Genomic DNA, 22,432 nt, shown 5'->3' on the forward strand with positions numbered 1-22,432 from the left:
CCTGTAAGTTTTTCGATGTTGATGTGAATGGCTAAAAATAAATTTGAAGGTTCTTTGAGAATGATTACCCTAAAATCTTTTTCAGAAATAATGAAGTATTTAAAGTTGTCATAGTTTTTACAAAAAAACAGTTGAACAAATTCAGCATTTTTCTTCCTTTTTCCTTCTTTCATCCTTCCCTTTTGTTGCTCTTTTCCCTTCCTTTTGCTTTTAAATTTATCCTTAAATGAAAAACTACATGAAAATACCACCACGAAATACCAGCTATACAAAGTATTAAAAAACAATTTAATTTAAAACCCACGGTTGGAGTTTGAATTTAACCTGCACAAAAGAAATCAGTAGAGTGAAAAAGTAACAATGTGTCAACAAAATTTAGGTAGCTAGATACTCCTACTGATTTCAATACAAGTCACTGGCCAGCAGTAAAGCTAATTTTATTTACACCATGGACGAGAAAAAAAAAAAAGAGTCTGAACAGGAACAGTTATACAGAGCACAAATGTGAGAAGCCCTTTAAATATAAACGTATAAGAGTATTGTCTCAAAAGGAATCAAGACACTGCCCTAATAGGAAGTAAATGTAGAGACTGCAAGTAAATTCTTTTTGTAGCCCGTAATGCCTATTTAGTCCACTTATTTCTAATTTTTTTCGTATAAGAATTTAGCACATTAATGAGAAAAATATATTCATTTTCTGGTTAAAATTTTAATGTTCTAATATTTTAAGAAAATATTTTCTACTAGACTTCTAATAATCAAGACAGTAATGAAAAAATGCCTTACTGATAATGTACACTTAAAATACTCTCTTTATTACGGATATCTGTATCTGTGCCACCATTTATTGGAAAATGCTAATAAGATTCTAAAAGACATGTCCTGCTTCTGACTGTGTAAATGTGCTGCAATATTAGTGAGGATCTGATTTCTCACATTCTGGCCTTTTGATGAAACGCCTTTCCAATACCAGTGTGTCATCTTATCCTATGATTTCACACATCAGCTGCCAGGGCACCTACCCGAGAGCCCAGTTTCACATCGCAGCAATGAGCCAGCACCTGTTAAGAGTGGAGAAATCTGAACCTTGTTAGTGACTGTGAAGCCTCCTGGGAGTTGGGAGACTGAGCATTGTCATACTCACCGCCAGCATGTCTGTACCGAGGACCCTGGCAGCAGCCGTGACAAAGTCCCCCACCAACATTGAAAAGCCAGGCAAACCCAGGGAGAAAAAGCGGGGTGGACAGTGCCTTATAATGGTGTTTAAGATATCCTAAAAGGGAAGAGAACACAATTGTAATTTTCAAGAACAAGATTCCAGAGGAATCAATTAGTCTATACATTACTACTATATGATAATCTAAGAGAACTCAGGTCACAGAAATTTCTCAGTTGGAATGGGGAACTGGGAGATGAGTTAGTCCAAGGCCAATTGTACCCATTTTACATGTTAAGAGAATGGAGACACTAAACTGTAAAATGACTTATCTAAAATCTTGATTGTGGCATCGGGACTAAACACTTCTTCCCTCTTCCACCTAAATGTGAGCTCCCTGGACACACTACAGGAGAGTTGAGGTAAATATACAAATAAATCTTCAAACATCTATCATTTTCCACATTCTTCAATTTTCAGAGGTTAATAAAACTGCTACATTAAAAAAAATTTCAAAGTAGGCAAAGAGATGGAAATTTTCACTCTTCCATTAATTCCAGGTGTCAAACAATTGGGAATGTATGGAGTGCCGTGGTAATACGACTGGTCATACTCTAAGGTTGGGTAGTCGGTGTGGCTCTGGGCATAGGTGTGATCATGAAGTACAAGTGCAAAGTGCAACAGTCCCCTTTTGCATAGTGTGCAGTATGAAGACCATCAACTGCCCACATACCTGGTGTTTCTGTGTCTGGTGGAACGGCCCGTTACTGGTGGGTAGCTGGCCCCTGCCCACCAGCTCTGTTCTGAGGCCATCACCCATTCTAGCCTGTGGCAGACTGGACCAGGACTCAATTACTAGACAGCATTCATGCCACCCATGGCCAGGCCACATCTGTGAGTGTATGTGTAAGGGAGATCAGTAAGAAAACCAAAAACTTCCTTTATGCAGTTTTAGGCCTCACACACTAATCAAGTATGCTGAAGTACTATAGTTATGTGACTTACATTATACAAACTATAGTCTCAAAATACAAGACACAAAATACAAAAACAATCTGGTTTCTTTTCTCAGATTTCAGTGTGGCTATTTCAAACATCCTTCAAAATAATCCCAACTTAATTTGGTTAAATTACGGCAAGTAGTAGCAACATGCTGAATTCTAACAAGTCCTTCACAATCAAAATAACATCATTTAACAACTTATCTTAAAATATAATTTTCATGTGTTCACAAAATCTTTTTTAAGACTTATTTTTTCCCCTTACAGTGGACTCATTTAGTTTCTACAAATTGCACTGTTTATATCCTTAAAATGACTGAACAATGCTTATTCTATTAGAACTTATATGATAAATAGTTCAGCAAGTACCAATTTAAAGTGTTAGCATTTCAGCAGACTTTTTCCTATACCAAAAATAAATACATAGATAGACAGATAAAAGGAAGGAAGGAAAGAAAAACCTGAACCACACTTCTTCCAAGTTAATGTTTAAACCTGCTTTAATCACATCCTTTGATACACTTTGGGGTCCATATCAGCCAAGGCAAACATTCTAAGGGGCTGAGCAGATGGATGCTGCAGTTTAGAAAGTGTGTGGTAAACTCATGCTCCAAAAGTGGAACAAAAGATCCACCTTTTTCATAATTAAGCCTCTGATTAATGCTCTGGGCTCCTCACCACACACCTGTAATTACTCACAGAGGTACGCATTGTGCTGGGCCTTGTCTCGGAATATCAGGCCTCAAGCTATCCCGCAGCAGATGGAAGCACATTTCTGTTGACATACGCTGCAATGAAAGGATTTGTGCAAACCTGGCTAGCAAGGTAGCAGAATGCCACGCATTTGAAGATTAATAATGCAAACAACCACAATGTTAACTTTGTTATATTTGTGTTAATTCCATCTGTTGAGATGAGGAACTAAGCCTTGAACCCTATAGATTTTTAAAATCTTTACCCATACTTAAATAAGCCATTTTCAGAAATGGAATTTAGAGTTTTAACTTTAAAAAAATGGGTTTTGGGAATTATGAACCAAACCCTTTAATAAGTTAAGGCCAGAATTTGTAAGTGAAATCCATTTTGCTTCATGAGATTCACAAGTGTAAAGGCAATGATCTGTAAATGGAGCATTTACAAAAAATTACTAAGTTGCCTACTAAAGACAGCAGAAATGCATGCAGCCACGGTTCTCCACCTCCTGGACCTTGGCCAGTCACTTCAACAGAACCTGTTTCTATGGGCAAGACGATTAGAAAGAGAGGGCAAAATAACAGATGGCTAGCCTACCCTACCCTGCCACCCACGAAAGACACCCCTAGGAGAAGTGGAGCCTGTGCTGCTGTGGCCAGTTAAAGATGGCACTGGAGCAGGGTTAATGTGGGGGTTAAAGAGGGAAATATGTGGCCAGTCAGCCATATTATGGCCATATGCCTGCTTATTTTGCCTATCCACACTGAGGTGGAACAACCCTAAGATTATATCTTTGTGATAACATTTTAAAGTTAGCAATAACTATGTGGTACTCAAAAGAGCAGGTGTATATTCCCAAGAGAGAGACATCCACAAAATGCTCCACTCATTTCTAGTAGAATCTTTCTTTCACTTTCCCCTTGATACATTAAGATCACAGCTGTAACTGGAATCTTTGGAAAAATTAAAATCTTGAGACTGAAACTTTCTTCACAGTCTCCAGGGCTTTACAGACAGCATAGAATGGCACTTCCCAAACGTCAATTATTCATGTACAACCTCACATTTTTTTGTCATGTCCACATCCAAAGTGAACATTACTTGTTTTTCAAAGTAACTTACTTTTTTGAACTTTAAGTTTATTCTGGAAAAACTAGCAACCTGTGTCATAAACAGAAAATAATCCTTAAAACAGTACAATAACTAAACCAAGACTACTCAATTTTTGCTAACTGTCACTGTCTGATGGAGGCTCTCCTTGTTGAAAAGGGTGGTTTGCAGCCTAGTGTGGTGTGAGAGAAGTTCTGTACCTGCTCCAGTCTGCCTACCCAAAGGGTCTGGAAAGGGGCCAAGGACTGGGCCCTTTCCTACCATGCGACTTGATGCTATTCAGTGCTACCTCCATTGTGACCACCAGTGAACAACTCCTCTCTAGAAGGGGGACCACGAGGCCTGGGTTCAAGGCCCAGTGTCTGTGATTGTGGGCAGATCATGTCATGTGTAGAGCTTCACATTTCTCTTCCATAAAATGGGATGATTTGAACCTTTACAGAGCTGTATCTAATGGGATGGTAGATGTGAATACATGCCTCTGTAAACTGGAAAGGACCTTACAGAAGTAAACAGTGACAAGAAAGAAATATTCCCCCCCCCCCCCAAACTGGAAGGACTATGAAAGATTTCCCTTTCTAGAATTTACTTTGGAGAATTCAGTGAACTACTTACTGTTTTGCTGATATTCAGAAAGAACATTTTAAAACATTTCAAAGATGGCACAAATACGTCTCTTAGATTACATTAACCCAGAAATTAAACACTCTAGAAATTAACGCTTTCAAATAACATCCTTAGCAAAGCTTTACAACAATTAGCCATAGTGTATAAGCAAAATAAAAAAGGGAAAATGATCCTTTTAAATTTTCTACATTCTAAGGAGTTCTAGAATTTACCCCAAACAAGTGAGTCTGGTAGCAAAAATCAGTTTCTTTTTCACACTCTAAACATACTAAAAACAATAAGCTAAACAATAAGCTCAATAAAAAATGGACTCTAAAATAGGAATTGTTTATTCTTGAAAACTGATCACTTTCAAACAGACAAAACGTTTTCACAAGCTTTTGTTCAAAGGCAATAAAATTAATTCTTCAACATGCTATAATATAGTGAACAGATCACAAGACTAGTATTTTTCTCATTTTTCGTTAAAAGTCCACATGTATGCTACATCCTGAGTGTGATAACCAGATTATAAAATGATAATTTTGAATTTGCAGCTTATCGAAAGATTCAGGTTTATGAGAAAGTAACTGGTGAGAACATCTGTCTCTTATCACTGATCTTACAAAAAATCAGGTAATTCAAATAGAGGCGTGTTGTTTCCTCTCCTTCAAAGCACAGTTCTATAAACACAAACCACATTCAGCTTGGTAAATGAATCGCTTTAATTGAATGCTATGTACACAGTAACTGGAAAAACCATAAGTGATAAGAAAAACATATGGTGATGGCAACAGAAATTGGTTTATTCGTTTTGCATAGTGTTGTTTCTTTAGTTCTCTTATAATTGACCTTTAGAACGATAAATGTGTAAAATAAGTTTGTTTATTATGGTTCCAAACCTTCCAACAATTACACAAAATGAAAATTTAAAAGGAAGGATTCATTCTGGAAGCATTTCTATTGTTTACATAATTGCACAGCTATAATTTAGTGCTCATGTTGTTATGGAAAATAAAAAAGGGCCATTATAAGCCATTTCAATTCAAAATATTGCACAGTGGTGTCAAAAATGAGGGAAAAATGTTCACTTTAAAGCAGTTTAAAATGGATTAACCCTGAAAACAAAAAATATTTCAATATAGTATTCTGTGAAATACAAATGTGCAAGAAGTAGCCCTCCTTCAATTGGAATTAGAAATGTTGCAACTGTACTTTCACACCAATTACACATATATTATTCACTTAATATTTGCTCATGGCCCAGCAGATGATGGTTGTAACACAATAGCCAGCCATCTGTCTCCCTCCTTTCCTTAGCGGACTCACGCCTGCTCCTTAGGAGCAAACAGATCTGGTTATTCCACCTAAAATCACTCAGACTTTCCTGGAAGCCAAATGGAATTGTTAAGAAATAAAATCTACTATGCAAAATCACTGAATTCCTCCTTTAACTTTTTAGTTTAAGAAAACTAAAATGCTACACAATTAATTTTGTTATTTTTTAAGGAAGATACCTGTCTTTTATCTAGAAAATTCTATAGGAAGCTCTTTTGTTTGGTAAAATGGGGAATATTGGATCCGGTTATCCCACTAACCTGCTTAATAAAAAGGTACACTCATTCCACATCCAAGTGGAATTACAAATTATCAAAAAATTTGAATACAAAGGGATACTTTTAGCACTAAACCTGGATATAATTTAAGCTTTAACAATAAAAAAGGCAGTCAAAATCCTGCAGTATCTCGAGGATATATTTCTAAGTATCAATTATATGGGCGAAGCTCAGAAATGCCAAGTGACAAAAAGGTTCTAGTTATCAAAAGAACACATCTGAAGTCCCAAGGTCAGGTTTTCTCCTTCTGCTAGTGGGTCTCTGCTCCTTCATCACGCACACAAAGACATCCTTTCCATACCACAAGAGGCTACCTGGCCTCTTCATGCTCTACACTGATTCAGGTAGCAGTTTTTGTTGACAAAAATAAAGCCTTTAGGGCCTCCGGATGGCTCAGTTGGTTAGAGCACGAGCTCTGAACAACAGGGTTGCTTGTTCGATTCCCACATGGGCCAGTGAGCTGTGTCCTCCACAACTAGATTGAAGACAACGAGCTGCCACTGAGCTTCCGAAGGGGTGGCCTGATGGCTCAGTTAGTTAGAGCACGAGCTCTCAACAGCAAGGTTGCCGGATCAATTCCCCCATGGGATGGTGGGCTGCACCCCCTGCAACTAAAGATTGAAAACAGCGACTGGACTTGGAGCTGAGCTGAGCCCTCCACAACTAAATTGAAGGACACCGACTTGGAGCCAATAGGCCTTGGAGAAACAGACTGTTCCCCAATATTCCCCAATTAAAAAGAATTTAAGTAAAATAAAGCTTTTATGATATGGCCTTTGGACAAAGCACAGCAGATCATGTCACGAGCATTAAACTTATAGAAAAGTCACTGGAAATAAAAATATAGCAGGATAAAGCTAAAAAATTACACTCAAGATCCAAGCCAAGGAATATATGGCATGTCCTATCCATTATCTGCTAACATGGCCAAGTATTGTATAATCTATTTGGAGACAAAAACAGAGATTTTTATAAGTGCTGGACAAATGTGACTTCTCTGGGTATAACTATGTTATCAAAGCCAGGAGAAAGATGACAAGTTAAAGTAATTGGTTCTGTGGCTGGAGAAACAAAATCACTTGGTACTTCTCACCACAAGAAAATACTATGGAATTGTAACAGCTATATACAATGTCAGAGGGGTAGTAGATTGGGGGAGGGGGGTTATCACTTTGTGAGGGGTATAAATGTCTAACTATCACATTGTTTTATAAACCTGAAACTAAAAAAAGCAAAACAAAAAAGCCATGGAGAAGACCCTGACAGCAGCATGCAAAGGGGAAGGGAGTGACCAGCATGAAACAAACTTCTCATGGCTACAGAAGCTGCTTTGACCATTTGCATGCCATCAGGATTTCAGAGGTAAAACCGTGAGGCAGAGAAAGTCTTTGTAACCCTCAAGCCCTAAAGGAGAGCCTTGAATATTTTTTATGGTTGTTTTATAATTAACCCCTCATCTGTGAAGAAAGGCTCGGCTAGTCTTTATACTGATGAAGACTGTCTGCTTCAGGAAAAAGGGGAGATTGATTAATGGATTTAAAGAAAACTACATGGATTTTATTTTATGCTGGAGTTGATATGTCACCAGCTTAACTGCTTTTTTCTTGTAAGAGCTTTATTGAGATATAATTTATATATGATAAAATTCACCCATTAAAAGTGTACAACTCAGTAGTTTTTAGTATATTCCGAGAATTGTGCATTATCACCACTATTTAATTACATTACCCCAAATTGAAACCCTCTACCCATTAGCAGTCATTCTCCATTCCCCCTCCACCAGGCAACCTAATCTACTTTATCTCTGTGCCTATCCGGGACATTTCAGAATATGGGTCAGATAACATGCGGCATTTTAAAAAATCTGGCTTCTTTCACTTAGTATGTTTTCAAGGTTCATCCATGTTGCAGCATGTGGCGATACTTTATTCCGTTTTATGATCAAATAAAATTCCATTGTATGGATAGACCATATTTGGTTTACCCTTTCATCAACATTTGGGTTGTTTCCACCTTTTGATGACTGTGAATACTGTACAAGTTTTTGTTTGAATACCTGTTATCAGGAGTGAAATTGCTGGTTGTGGGGACAGAGTTCCAGAGAGCAGTTTCCAGGCTCTTGGCCTCGCGTGGCGAGGTGCTGGCTCGGGTAGTGAATGACCATCAACTGTGATTGGTTGGCCATCAGCTGTAACCGGTTAGCCAATTGGCTACTGATGTAACTCCGGGGCTGCGGTGACTGGTTGGTTGGTTGGCAGGCAGAGAAGTGATTGGCGGACTGTGGATAGTGTGGCTACTACTGCATGTGTCTCGCCCATCCGCCAGAGAGAATATAGTGGTATGACTCCCCTACCTATGGCTCCGTGGGTGTTCCTTTTTGGCCTAGCCATATCCTGCCTTCTTATGTGGGGAGCAGGACCAGAGGCCCCACAGGCCACCCCGCACGACAAATGGCGCAGCGAGCAGGGTCTCCTGCACGACACTGGTTAATATGCTATTTTATGTTTAACTTTTGAGGAACTGACAAACTTTCTGTAGCAGCTGTACCATTTTACATTCTTACCAGTAATGTATGAGGGCCCAATTTTTCCACCTCCTCTTTTGTTATTTTCCATCATTTAAAAAAAATTATTACAGCCAACCAAATGATTGTAAAATGGTATCTCACTGTGGCTTTGATTTGCATTTCCCTGGTGTGACTAATGATGTGAACATCTTTCCATGTGCTTACAGCCATTATTGTATCTTCTTCGGAGAAAATGTCTAAGTCCTTTGGAGTCTAAGTCCTTCACCCATTTTTAAATTGGGAAGTTTATCTTTCCGTTGTTGAGTTGCAAAACTTCTTTATACATTCTTTGCCCTAGACCTTTATCAGATATGATTCACAAACATTTTCTACCATTTTGTAGGCTGTCTTTTCATTTGCTATTGATAGTGTCCTTTGATGCATAAAATATTTTAATTTTGATGAAGTAAAATTTATCCACCTTTTTTTCTTTTGTTGCTTGTGCTTTGGGTGTCATATCTAAGAATCCATTGCAAAATCCAAGATCACAACAATTTACTCCTATCTTTTTTCCTGAGCTTTATAGTTTTAGCTCTACATTTAGGTCTTGGATCCATTTTGAGTTAATTTTTGTACATGGTATGAGGTAGGAGTCCAACTTCATCCTTTTGCATGTGGATATCCAGTTGTTCCAGCACCATTCATTAAAGAGACTATTCTTTTCCCACTGAATGTCTTGGCACCCCTGTTGAAAATCAGTTGACCATAGATATATGGGGTTTATTTCTGGACTTCATTGATCTGTATGGCTAACCTTTCACCAGTACCACACTGTTCTGATTACTGTAACTTTGGAGTAAGTATTGAAATAGGGGGAACTGTGAGTCCTCTAACTTTGTTCTTCTTTTTCAAGATTGTGTTGGCTTTTCAAGGTCCCCTGAAACTGAATATGAATTTTAGGATCATTTTCTTCCATTTCTGCAAGAAAGGCCATTCATTGGGATTTTGATAGAGGTTGTGTTGAATCTGTAGATCTATTTGGGGGCTATTGCCCTCTTAACAATATTGAGTATTCTAATCCAAGAAAATAAATATATTCCCATTTATTTAGGTGCTCTTTAATTTTTTATAGCAATGTTTGTAGTTTTCAGTGTATATAAGGTCTGACAATTAAATTTGGGAACTTGCCACCGTGTGCTAACATTGACAGCACTGTACAAACAGCTCGATAAGGTTTCATAACCTTGGTATATCAATGTCTCACAGCTGTGTTCCTGTCAACATGTGGCGTGTCTTGCTGAGTGGTGTTCATTATGTGTTTTTGTGTGCTGTCTCGAGAATGTCTGAGCTTGAATAAGAGCAGCGAATAAAGCTTAAATTTCTTGTTACACTTGGCAAGAGTGGAAGTGAAATCAGGGACATGTTAGTCCAAGATTATGGAGATAATGCCATGAAGAAAACGGCAGTGTACAAATGGATTAAACGTTTTTCTGAGGGGAGAGAACACGTCACTCATGAAGAGAGCTCAGGGAGGCCAGTAACAAGCAGAACTGACAAAAACATTGCAAAAATTTGTCAAATTGTGCGTCAAAATCATCAGCTGACTATGAGAAGCACAGCAGACAAGTAAACATCGATAGAGAAACAGGAAAATCTTAACTGATATTTCTTGGCATGAAAAAGGCGTGTGCAAAAATGGTCCCAAAGCAGCTCACCAGGATGAACAAAAGCACCGGAGAGTCGAAGTTTGCCAAGACCTTTTGGAGAGGCAAGACGATGTTTTGGGCCATGTTATCACTGGTGATGAAACTTGGCTGTACCAATAGGACCCTGAGACAAAGTGTCAAAGCGCACAATGGAAGTCAACCAATTCTCCACGACCAAAAAAGTTCTGTCAGTCCAACATCAAGAGTCAAAATGATGTTGCTAACCTTTTTTGATATCAGAGGGATTATTCGTTATGAATTTGTACCAATTGGACAAACAGTTAACCAAGATTACTATTTGGAAATGCTGGAAAGGCTGCACGAAAAAGTTGGATGAAAATGACCTGAACTTTCTGCCAGCAATTCATGGCTCTTGCATCATGACAATGCACCAGCTCACATGGCACTGTCTGTGAGGGAGTGTTTTGCTAGTAAACAAAGAACTGTATTGGATGACCCTCTCCCTACTCACCTGATCTGAACCCCAATGACTTCTTTCTTTATCTAAAGATAAGGGAAATATCAAAAGGAAGACATTTTGATGACATTCAGGACTTCAACGGTATTGCGACGACAGCTCTGATGGCTATTGCAGAAAAAGAGTTTCAAAATTGTTTTGAAGGGTAGACTAGGTGCTGGCATCAGTGCATAGCTGCCCAAGGGGAGTACTTCAAAGATGACCATGGTGATATTCAGCAGCGAGGTATGTAGCACTTTTTCTAGGATGAGTTCGAGAATTTAACTGTCAGTCCTTGTACATCTTACAGTTCTTTGGCTACAGGTATTCCTAAAATGTTGTCCTTTTTGATGCTACTGTAAATGGAACTGTTTTCCTAATTTCACTTTCAAATTGTTCATTGTGTTGGACAGAATATAGCTGATTTCTGTATATAGATCCTTTAACCTTGCTGAATTCATTTGTTCATTCTATTAGTTTGTCTGTATGTGTATTCCTTAGGATTTTCTATATACAAGATCATATCATCTGTGAATATGGATAGCTTTTCTTTTTTTCTTTCTAGTCTGGATGGCTTTAATGTTATTTTCTTATCTAACTGCCCTGGTTAGAATCTCGTTACACCACTGAATAGAAGCAGTGAGAACGGACATCCTTGTGTTGTTCCTGATCTTAGGGAGAACACAGTAGTTTAAAAGGAAAATGCCTATTGTTTCTTTGGTGGGAAGAAAGCCAGAGCCTATGATGTGGCTCCAAACCCAGAGCAATCTTTTCTCAAAATATTTTTGGAAATTAGTAAATTTGTGTGAGGATGCTCAGGGTACTCAGAGTTCAGAAACTCTTGAGAAAGAATTTACCCTTTGTCACATAAATCAAGTCATTCCCTCACTCCCAAGTCCTCAGCAATGCAAACACAATATAAAGCCTCCTTTGCTCTGACCAACACAACACCCTGCTTGAAGCACACGGATCATAAGGGGCAGTTTTTATATGTGCTTCTTATAATGGGCACTTCACAGCTCACTGGGGGAGAACGACAGGGAGATGGCAAACCCATCAGGAAATTCTGGCACATTTATGATTCCATAAGATGAGGAAAAATGTTGCAGGGTCATAAAAAGAAGTGACTTACCAGCTGTACCAATCGTGCCTTGAAGATGTCATGGCCTGTGTATGTAATGACTGTCTTAGTCATGACCCAGATAAGCTTCAAATCCACCGCGTTACAGTTTGCACCACAGGCTGGCTTAATGAGGCTGATGCACATGCTCCACAGCAGTTATTAACTCCTCACAATGAGACTTTAGTAAATGAGAGTGTCAACAAATGGCTGCTGGGAAGTGATGACAGTGGGAGCATCAAGGCTGCATCAGATTCACGTGCGCATATTTGTAAAGCGCTCTCAGAATGCTGGACATCGATGCAGCACTTTGAAAGAGGAACAAAGCTGATGGCCAAAGCTGAGGGACACATCTACCCAGAATGGTATTTGTACATCCCAAGAATTTACTAGGGGCTGGGAACAGGGTGGGTAAGAATGGGATAGGAGGATACTAAAACCTGCTTTTTCTGAGGCAATCAGCTGCTTGTTTCAGACAAGTCTAAACTGAATCAAGTCTCCACTCTCTTTTTTACCCCACTCCTCTACAACCTTTACAAAGTTCTGGAGCAGAATAAAAGCAGAGTCACTGCTATCACAGATAACAGGATGGGTAGAAATGCACTTATGGTGTGTAATCATGTAAGCAATACCATTAAGAAAGGAATTGCCACAATGATTGAAATACACACACGTAATTAATACAGGTATGAAAGAGACAGGCGGCTATCCTGTTTCCAAGTTTACTGTTCATCCTGTCTTAGGAATGCATCAGTTAGAAATATATTCTTCTTAGAATATGAAAAAGAAATTCTTGGATAAAACCACAGGCTTAACACACTCAGGTTTAATCAACACCACCAGTGATGTCCAATACAATAATCATCTCACTCTCATGCTGGAATACGGATGAGGCTCTGGCTACCTACTGTTTTACCTCAAAATGAAACAGGAATTTAGTAGGGAAAACACATCTTTACTGAATTTGGATACAGGGGTATTTAATTTGTTCCTTTGGAACCATGAAAACTTTGAGAGGAAACAGCTAAGAGATCATCATCCAATCTTTTCATTTTACAGATACGGAGCAGGAGATCAATCAAAGCCAAAAATTGCCCTAAGTTTAGGACACAAGCCCAAGCATGCTCTTCCTCTTTATAAGAAGAGAAAAATGTTAACACAGAGTCAATAAAGCATCATTTGACATTCATGAATGACCAGTCTCACATATGAAGCACAGCACCATTTTGAGGATGTTACCTACCTCTGAAATGCAAATTATTCTTTCATCTAATTCACTTTGCCTAAAAAGCATTTTTAAATGAAAATAATACTTTTTTAAAGCTATACTTTCAAGTAAAGTATATTTTTCAAGCAAATGACTGTTAGGACTTAAAGATGTGCTTCCAAAATATCTATGTAACTCTTATTCTCACAGAAATATTATCATATGAGGAACTGGTTCATAAAATGTTATCTTCAAAACTAAAATATGCTTCCCACCAAAGTATTCTTCTCAGGAAACTGTTAGAAAGAAACTGTGTGTGTGTGTGTGTGTGTGTGTGTGTGTGTGCATGCGTGCATGTGCCATGTGCAGGCATGGGTGTGGGGAGGCAGTGATTAGAAATATTCTATGGAAAAACATCAAGAAATTTACCAGGATTGCAACAAGAAATCAAGATTCCTATTTTTCCCTCAAAGTGATCACTAGCGAACCCACACCAGCTGTGGCTTCTGTGCTTTCACCTGCAGACTCAACTCTCCTTGAAAGATTTAGGGCTTCTGATGCTGCTAAGACTAGCATCCACTGCATTTAAAAATGTTTCCTTCTCACTTGATGAAACTGGGAAACGTGGTTCTCAGGTTTGGATGAGAGTGAGCCTGCTTGGCACAGAGCTTGGCTGGGCTGTTACCCAGCCCATGACAAGAAAGAAGTTAAACTGTTTTTGTTGAAGCTTCTCATATCTCCTGAGGGCTCTGAAACCAGAAAAGAAATGAAATTTGGAATATGATTGTTATCCATTCTTTTCATTCTAGGCTAATACAAATGTATGGTCTCTAGTGAAATTATCCACCCGCACATAGAAGCAAGGTTGAAGTTTTCAACATTTTTCTGTATTTAAAAAAATAAGAAAGAGGGTATCAGGTGGTCATTCAATTCTGGGAGTGTACAGACCATCCTGCCAATGTAGGATGGAGGTCTGGATGAGTTATGTAGAGCAGTCCCAACCGGTGCCATTTTTAATTTCTTCTTGGGCAACAGAATTACAACTACTCCTTTTTTTGTAATTTAAGTTGTAGTTGGACAAAGAGCTCCGAAGACTAGCAAAAATTTGAGAGAAAAAAATCCCAAAGGGAGCCAGCTCTGTCAACTTTATTCAGGCCAGAACCACTAACAAAGTAGCAGTATTGAAAAACCTGAGACATCACCTGGTCTGCCCATCCTATGATGGAAGCCTGTTACATGCCAATCCTACCAGAGCAAGAAGGAAGGAGGTAAAGGTATGCCTACATAATTAATTGACCTCTAAAGAGTTGACAAATGGCTCACTGCTTCAAATTCTAGGACTACCTACCGTATCTAACATTTTGTTTTTTCATTTATACATAATAAAATTCATTTGGGGGGGGGGCTAAAAAAATAGTTTCTTTTTCCTTAAACAAAGTCACTTTCAGGCAGTTGTTGGAGGGAATGAGGCAGTAGGAAAAAGAGGGATTTGGAGATAAGATTCCTAAAAGACACCACTAATTTGCTATTTAACCTTGGGCATATACTTTGTCTCCTGAGCGAGCAATTTCACATCTGTAAAATGGGAATGGAAATGAAACCAACGCCAAAGTGCTCTTACAAAGGGCAAAGAAGACATCTGAAAGCAGTTTGTAAATTCTAGAGCCTCATACATCATTGATTGTATTAAATTACACCATCATTTTTAATCATGATATCACTAAAATATTAATTTTCAAGGATCAACTGAAAATTAAGACTTGAAATAAATGTAAAATCTACTCATTAAAAAAGAATGTGAAATGAAAGCCAAGTCATTCTGATAATTCCATACAAAAACATTCAACAATAAGCTGACAAATTTCTCAAGTGCTGACTTGGTTGAAGGTACCATGTCAGCTGCTGGGAGGATTTTGAGGCGGAATAAAGCATGGTCCCTGACTTCCAGCAATGACCTCTTAGGGGTAAAGAACAGCTATGCAGTGAGGCCAGGCCAAGAGCATAGGGCTCCTGCAGTGGGACAGGCAGTATTCCATGGGGACCCAGGGAAGAAAAGCAAATAGGTGACACAAAGGCACTGGGTCTTGACAAAAGGACCATGCTGAACATGGTCAAAGGAAGCCTCTAGTATAGAAAAAAAAAGGTATGTCTTTTATTTTAACGTCTTATTACTAAAAGGTTCTCTTTTGCTAAAATTTCTCTAGCCCATGAATACCTACCAAAGAATATTTTTCTATTGAAGAACAAAAGAAAAACTGTTGTTTATTGTTTCTATAGAAAACAATGTTGTCTCTAAAAATGTGTTCCAGTAAATAGCATTAATAGCTGAACAATCTGCAATTAGCATACTATCACTTACTGTTATGTATTAAAAAGAAATCAACAGACAAAAAGAGATTATTTCCCACAAGAAGAGCACTTTCTCACAGAAACAAAACTTGCAATTTAAAATACTTTGCCTGACGTTATTTCCTTGTACCCAAACCTATCCTTTATGGAGTATAAACCACAATCATGATTTAAAATCTCTTATATTCAAAATCACTCCTTTCCAAATGGGAGCTAAAAAATCCCCTCCCCAAGTACAATGCAGTACTTGAAATATCACTGGATGTCATCTCTCTATCTCTCAGCTCTTCTCTGCCTAAAAAAAAAAATAACTCTAAAAACCTTCATAGAATTCTAAATGGAAAAAGATAACCTTGCAGGTCAACAAATGATATTTCACACAACGGGGAATCCTCTCTGCAGTGACCACACCAGAACCTACTGAAGGCTTAACTGTCCTCACCTTTCCAAGGCCCACAAAGAGAGCCACAATGACACTATTTCACGAAACAAGAAGCTCAAGTCAGAAAAGGCTTTGTGATCACTGACTGACAGATGCAGCGACTTAAGTGCAAGGCCAGGGCTAAAGCTCTAAAGTAGATGTCCCTTTTCCTCAGGGAGTCCATGAGACAGCCAAGCCAGATAGCCTTGGAGAGATACTTTAAAGACTGAGAGGCTTACAAACCTCAAATCAATTATCTACCATATCTCAACAGGATACTCGGTTAGAAAGTTGTCTCTGGTGGTGAGCGGGAGTCATCTGTCAGTCCCTGCTCTGGAAGTAAGACAGCCTGATCCCTCCCTCCCCATAGGCATAGTTCGAGACATTTGAAGAAGGCAATTATCTGTGCCCATGTGCCAACTCTTCACCATGCAAGCTGTTTTCTGGCCATTCTTCTTCCTCTCAGCTACTTGGGCAGCATGCATGAGGGGAGTAGAACCACCCTAAACCCCTTCCTGCCTCCATTCACGCTTGCAGTGCCTCAGACTTTGTGGTACAGGCTGTAATACTTATTCAGATAAGGCTTCCGGAAATAAATCTCAGCCATTTTTCATGCTGACTCTGAATTAATCATATCACTCCATGTTTTACTTCTTAAACTAGTTTTCAAAACATAAATGCAGAATTTTAAAAGTTGAACCATATGAAACTGCACCCTTTTTCTGAAAAAATAGTTCAATACTGGCAATTTTCATATAGTTCAACCAAAAACATTTGCCTCTCTTACTTTAATCTCCTTGGTTAAATTTTTGTATGATTTAATTTCCTTGGTTAAATTGAGAGAGCTAGTCTTTCATACTTGTTTTGATCACTGAGTTTATCATTTGATTCATATTGCCTGCCTCTTCTCCGTGTCATCTGCACAGTACTCTTAAAACAGGGTTTCCCAACCTCAGCACTATTGACACTTTTGATTATAAATTCTTTATCGTAGGAAGTTTAATGACATCCCTGGCTTCTACCCACTAGATGCCAGAGCCCTCCACTCCTCACTTGTGACAACCAAAATGTCCTCAGACATTGCCCAATGTCCCCAGAGGAAGGGAGGTAGCAAAATACCCCTGCATCCCAGGAATCACTGTTCTAGGGTAATGAATGTTGACTAGCTTACCACATACAAAGTTCATGACTGCTTTGAAGTTGATAGTTGGAACCAGAGTCTCAACCAGATGGTTCATTCCACTCATCTACTTTGGTCACCCATTCTTCCCCATGAGGTGATGTGGTTCTAAGGTCTTCCTTTTTTTCTTTAAATTTTCTATCAATCAACACATTTATAGAGTGCCTGCTCTGCCTGTGAAAAGACAAGATACACTCCAGAGAGTCCACTAAGGAAGATTCTGGAGATCTGGGCCTTGAAAGATGCCACCATGCAGTCTCCTTCCAGAGAGAGACCTCAGGGCAAAAGAACATTTTTCTTTACTGAAAAATGTAGGCCAGCATATACACCATATCATATGGTAACAGTTTAGTAAGAACAAAATCTTTCAGTTGTCTACATACATTCAGTTGCTATTATATTGCAGTTTAATGCTTTATTTCATGAAGCATGTATTTATTAAACACTTATAGCTAATATACATACTTCTATTCTTCACTGATAGCATTTACTTAAAGAAGGAAAAGTCTTTCTTTACACCTTTAACTCCAAAAAGGGAAATCAAACAAAATTCTACTTTCTGGTCTCTCAGGTAGTCTTCTTCCTGTCTGGATCAGCCTCCCATGCCATCATCTTACCTTTTAAAGCTATGAAACAAGTTCACTGCACATGTGTTTAACCTCGTAACCAAACCTCCACCATCTGTTCCTTCTACGTATTTCTACTCTCCTTATTTAGGTGTAAGTGGGTTCAGTCAGTAGCTTAGTGAAAATAATTATTGGTTTTACAGCTGTAAAAGAAAAAAAAAAACTTTCCAGTTTTTTATTTTGGTATAGTCTATCTTAAGTTTCACAGCCAGTGATGGCTGAACAGTTATAATAATTTTTTTTGATAAAACTTTGACTAACCTATGGTTTGTACATTCTCATTAAACCTTATAGGAAACCCTTAGAAACCACTGGACATTACTTGATGGTATAATATTAACTATATGATAGACTCTACATTTCATCACTGAATTTATACAATAAGCACATAATAAGAATTATCATTAACTTAACGATACATGTCAGGAGAGGCTCGACATAATCTACCTATCCTTGCAAATACTATTCTTTCATCAAACCTAAGTCAAACTTGACAGTTTTTATTGCTCCAGTTAACCTTTATACTCAATAAAATCCCATTAATTTAAATAAATTAAAGCTAATAAAAATTGTATTTTTAGGAAAACAAATTTGTTTTTTAGTGTCAAATTACTTTCAAAAAACAAACAGTAACTTAAGCAGCTAACAAAAACATAAAATTAACAGAGATCTTTAGAAGTTCTCCGGTTTAACAACTATAAATAAATTTATAGTTTGCACATCAACGTTTGAACTCCAATAGGGTTAGAAAGTATGTTCTCTTAAGTGGAGAGAAAATGTATCTGGAAATCTTTCCCATACATTTCTACTTCTTAACAGGCAAGAATTCTTTGAGGACACTCCTCTATACACTGTTTGTCTGCCTTTTTGCTAAGATGTACACAGTGCTGAGAGGGGTCACATCCTACCCCCCCCCCCTTTTTCTGAATTCATCTTCTTGCCTTTCTGAGTTGACTTTTGCTTTGAGAGATAATGGGAATAGTGCCAAGAGGCTCTACTTTTTGAGGGCACTTACCACTCAGCACTGTATATTTTACTTGTCCAAAGTATCTCTCTTTCTCTGACACACACACACACACACACACACGCACACACACACACACACACACACACACGCACACACACACACACTCACACACACCCCATCTGTGTCTCAATCCTTGTGAAGTCCTCCTTACCTTGCCCCTGGGCTGCTACAGTAATTCCCTTTCTGTGTGTGCTGTCATCATTCTCTCCTGATTATAATCCATCTTACATAACCACCGTGGTTTAAACTTCCTAAAATGCTTTTTGGTTATGTTGAGTGTCATGCTCAAAAACCGTCAACAGCTCCCAATTATCTAGGGGATGAAAAAAGACTCTGAATCAAGGCTCTATACAGTGCTGCCTGAATTCATGTCTACACATTATTTCAAGTACATATCTGACACTAAATAAAAAACACTATGGTCACTGTACCTTGAACATGGCCTGAGAAGGTCTGTATCTTTGATATGCAAAATTCTCCCCTGCTTCTTGTGCTATCATCTAAATCCTATTCATCCTTGAAATTCCTGCTGAAATCCCACCTGCACTATGAGCTGCTTTCAAACCAACTTAACTAGAGGGGTATTCAACACAGTGCAATTCCTATAACGTGTGTCTCACTCATTTGGTCCTCTGCACAAGTTGATGGATATTATACTCATTTGTGTGTCTCACATAAATATATACCTTTAAAACCTGATTAGGTCTTTACTATGGTAAGGAAAAATATTCCACCTGAGAAGTTTATCGAACGTTTTATTATATTTAGTAAAGAACCTAATAATAAACTGCTTCCAAATAAATCAGAAGGTCCAAAAATGGTCAATAGCAGGCAGCCTTAGAGGTCCTCTAGTCTAGCTCAATCACTTGATCACCTGTGGTCAGGCAAGTACCCATGGCCAGTGGGTGACAAAGTTGAATCTAGCACCCAAATCTTTTAGCATCTGATATGAAGCTTGTCATACATAGAAGTCAAATGTTGAATACATTTTGCAGCCTTGGAAGATACATTTCCTTATTCTTAAAAACCTTAGGAATAAGGCCCAGAATTAGTCCTATTTTTACTCACTGTACAACCCTATAGTTTTCTTTTAATTGTTTTTAAATAAAGTTTTTAAATTAGCCTTCCAAAGTTCCTCTACTGATACACATCAGGGTTAATATTTAATCGCCTAAACATCAGTTGGACCTTTAAATTTATAAATATGCACTTTAACCTGCTAGCATTGAATTAAAATCCCATTAATTCAAACCTTGGTAAAAAAGAAAATACTTGCTGTACAGATAAGCAATGGTAGATGTATTAGAATTATTTCTTTGAATGTGAGATAAACAAGATCCTTAATTTGCCATCTTAATTCTTCCTTCTCTGAAACTGAACATTTATGTTTAGCTTTAAATATATTTATAAATTTATGTATATCTAACATATATGGTTCTAGTTAAAAGTCTAAATTTTCAGCAAAGGATAATTCTTTGTCTGAGAAAAGGTGATGCAATTATTACACATCACTGCATGATACAGGCTGTCTGGGGTTATTAAAAGAGCCAGGTATGGCCAAATTACAAGTATCACCCCTGCGCCTTGCTTTCATAGTTGAGTATTATGCTCACTGAGGGGCCCCTTGGGATCTTTTTACAAATGACTGTTTATTATTATATTATTCCATCATATACCTCATGAGAGGAGATTGTAACATCCGTTAAGAAAGTCATGAACTATTTTGACTTCTATGATAGGATATTACTCTACATATGTTTAAAATTGTGTTTTCTTTAACATTTGTGTGGCAAAGGTTCATTCAAATATAAATTTAAATGAAAGCAAAATGTTCCTAAAACAAGTTAAATATTCTTGGCTACAAAGCCAGTAACTAAAATTAAAGGAGTAGGGGATGCTACAAATGCACGTAACAACTGAAATATGAACCAGTGCTAACCATGCATCGCTAGTGCCCAGCACGGTACCTTGCAGAGTAGTCACCGTCTGCCCCAGGTTCTTACTTGCAAATAACAGAATCTGCTCTGCTGAGATTAAGAGGAAAGGGATTTATATCAGGGCATTAGATGGCTGTTAGAATTTCTAGAAGTGCCAGGGAACCGAGCATGAACCCTCTACAGCCAGGAACAAGATGGCAAGCAGGAACACGTAGGCACAGCACAGAGCAGTTCCAACAAGACTCCGCTGCCTGCTCCCGCTGCCAGTCATACAGGTGCCCGAGCAGAACTTCCATGACAGCTGCTGCCCACCACTCCCCACATCCGCTTTCCAGCATCACGTAGGTGCCTCTGCCAGATGGAACCTGGGTCAATGTCAACCCAGCTGCAAGGAGCTGGGGACATGCCGAGTTCAGCTTTCCGGCTTCCATCATTTATAAGGCACACTGGGTGGGATGAGGAATGGGTGGAAAGTGAACCAATGGCCAGGGACACACAAGGAACGTTTTGGAATCACACAAGGATTAAATAAACATATCATTTCTGTGTTTGACCCACAATGTGGCGAGAGGTCATTTCTCTACATGTTCTGAAATTCCACAATGCCTAGTTGCATTTTTAGTCAAATTATTATGTTCAAAAGTAAGAACATATGCGGAAGAAGACTCTAGTTGTTGCTGTCCTTCTCTACACCCTCTCTAGAATCATTGCAAGGGCTCAAACTTACTGAAGGCTATTGTGTCCAGGCTCCAAATTGAGTACATTATGTGTTTTACCTCCTCAACATTTTCAAACAACCCTCTGAAGTAGGCACTATAATTACCTGCGTTTTATAGGTAAGGGAACCAAAATACAACGAGGTCAAATGACTTGGCTAATAAAGATATAGCCAACTGAAAACTATAAGATGTTATTAAAAGAAATTGAGGAAGACACAAAGAAATGGAAAGATATTCTGTGTTCACAGACTGGAAGAATCAACATAGTTAAAATGACCATAATGCCCAAAGCAATATACAGATTTCATGCAATCCCCGTCAAAATCCCAATGGCATTTTTTAAAGAAATGGAATAAAAAAAATCATCAGATTTGTATGGAATCACAAAAGACCCCCAAATAGCCAAAGCAATCCTGAGTAAAAAGAACAAGGCCAGAGGTATCACACTCTGATTTCAATTTATACTATAAAGCCACAATAATCAAGACTGCATGGTCCTGGCAGGAAAAACAGACACATAGATCAATGGAATAGAATTGAGAACACAGAAATATATATACATATATACATACATATATATATGTATGTTTTTATATATAAAATTTTATATATAAAAATATATATATAAAATTTTTGACAAAGGAGCCAGAAACATACAATGGAGAAAAGACTCTTTAATAAATGGTGCTAGAAAAATTGGAAAGCCACGTGCAAAAGAATGAAATTAGACTGCTATCTGTCACCATATACCAAAATTAACTCAAAATGGATCAAAGACATAAATATAAGACCTGAAACAATAAATTGCATAGAAGAAAACATAGTTACTAAACATATGGAACTTGGGTTCAAAGAGGATTTTATGAACTTGACCTCAAAGGCAAGGGAAGTACAAGCAAAAATAAATGAATGGGACTATATGAAACTAAAAAGTTTCTGCACAGCAAAGGAAACCGTCAACAAAATAGAGTCATCCAACTGAATGGGAGAAGATA

General features: G+C 38.1%; 1 protein-coding gene and 1 long non-coding RNA gene across 8 annotated transcripts in view; one reads left to right on the forward strand and one right to left on the reverse strand.

Moving 5' to 3' along the window:
* Positions 1-22,432, reverse strand: part of RALGAPA2 (Ral GTPase activating protein catalytic subunit alpha 2) — a 332,722-nt gene that overhangs the window by 146,987 nt on the left and 163,303 nt on the right. For all 5 annotated transcript variants that reach the window (XM_019712539.2, XM_019712535.2, XM_019712536.2 and 2 more), the window contains one exon: positions 1,145-1,273. In XM_019712539.2, coding sequence (XP_019568098.2) covers positions 1,145-1,273 — 129 coding nt within the window. The remainder of the gene's footprint in view (positions 1-1,144; positions 1,274-22,432) is intronic.
* Positions 9,753-22,432, forward strand: part of LOC141568264 (uncharacterized) — a 32,522-nt gene continuing 19,842 nt past the window's right edge. For 2 of the 3 annotated variants that reach the window (XR_012491363.1, XR_012491361.1), the window contains exons 1-2: positions 9,753-11,097; positions 14,246-14,452. This is a non-coding gene — a long non-coding RNA (uncharacterized LOC141568264). The remainder of the gene's footprint in view (positions 11,098-14,245; positions 14,453-22,432) is intronic. The other variant, XR_012491362.1, reaches the window with a different exon arrangement.

The sequence above is a fragment of the Rhinolophus sinicus genome, linkage group LG13 (genome assembly GCF_036562045.2).
Source record: "Rhinolophus sinicus isolate RSC01 linkage group LG13, ASM3656204v1, whole genome shotgun sequence".
Lineage (NCBI taxonomy): Eukaryota > Metazoa > Chordata > Mammalia > Chiroptera > Rhinolophidae > Rhinolophus > Rhinolophus sinicus.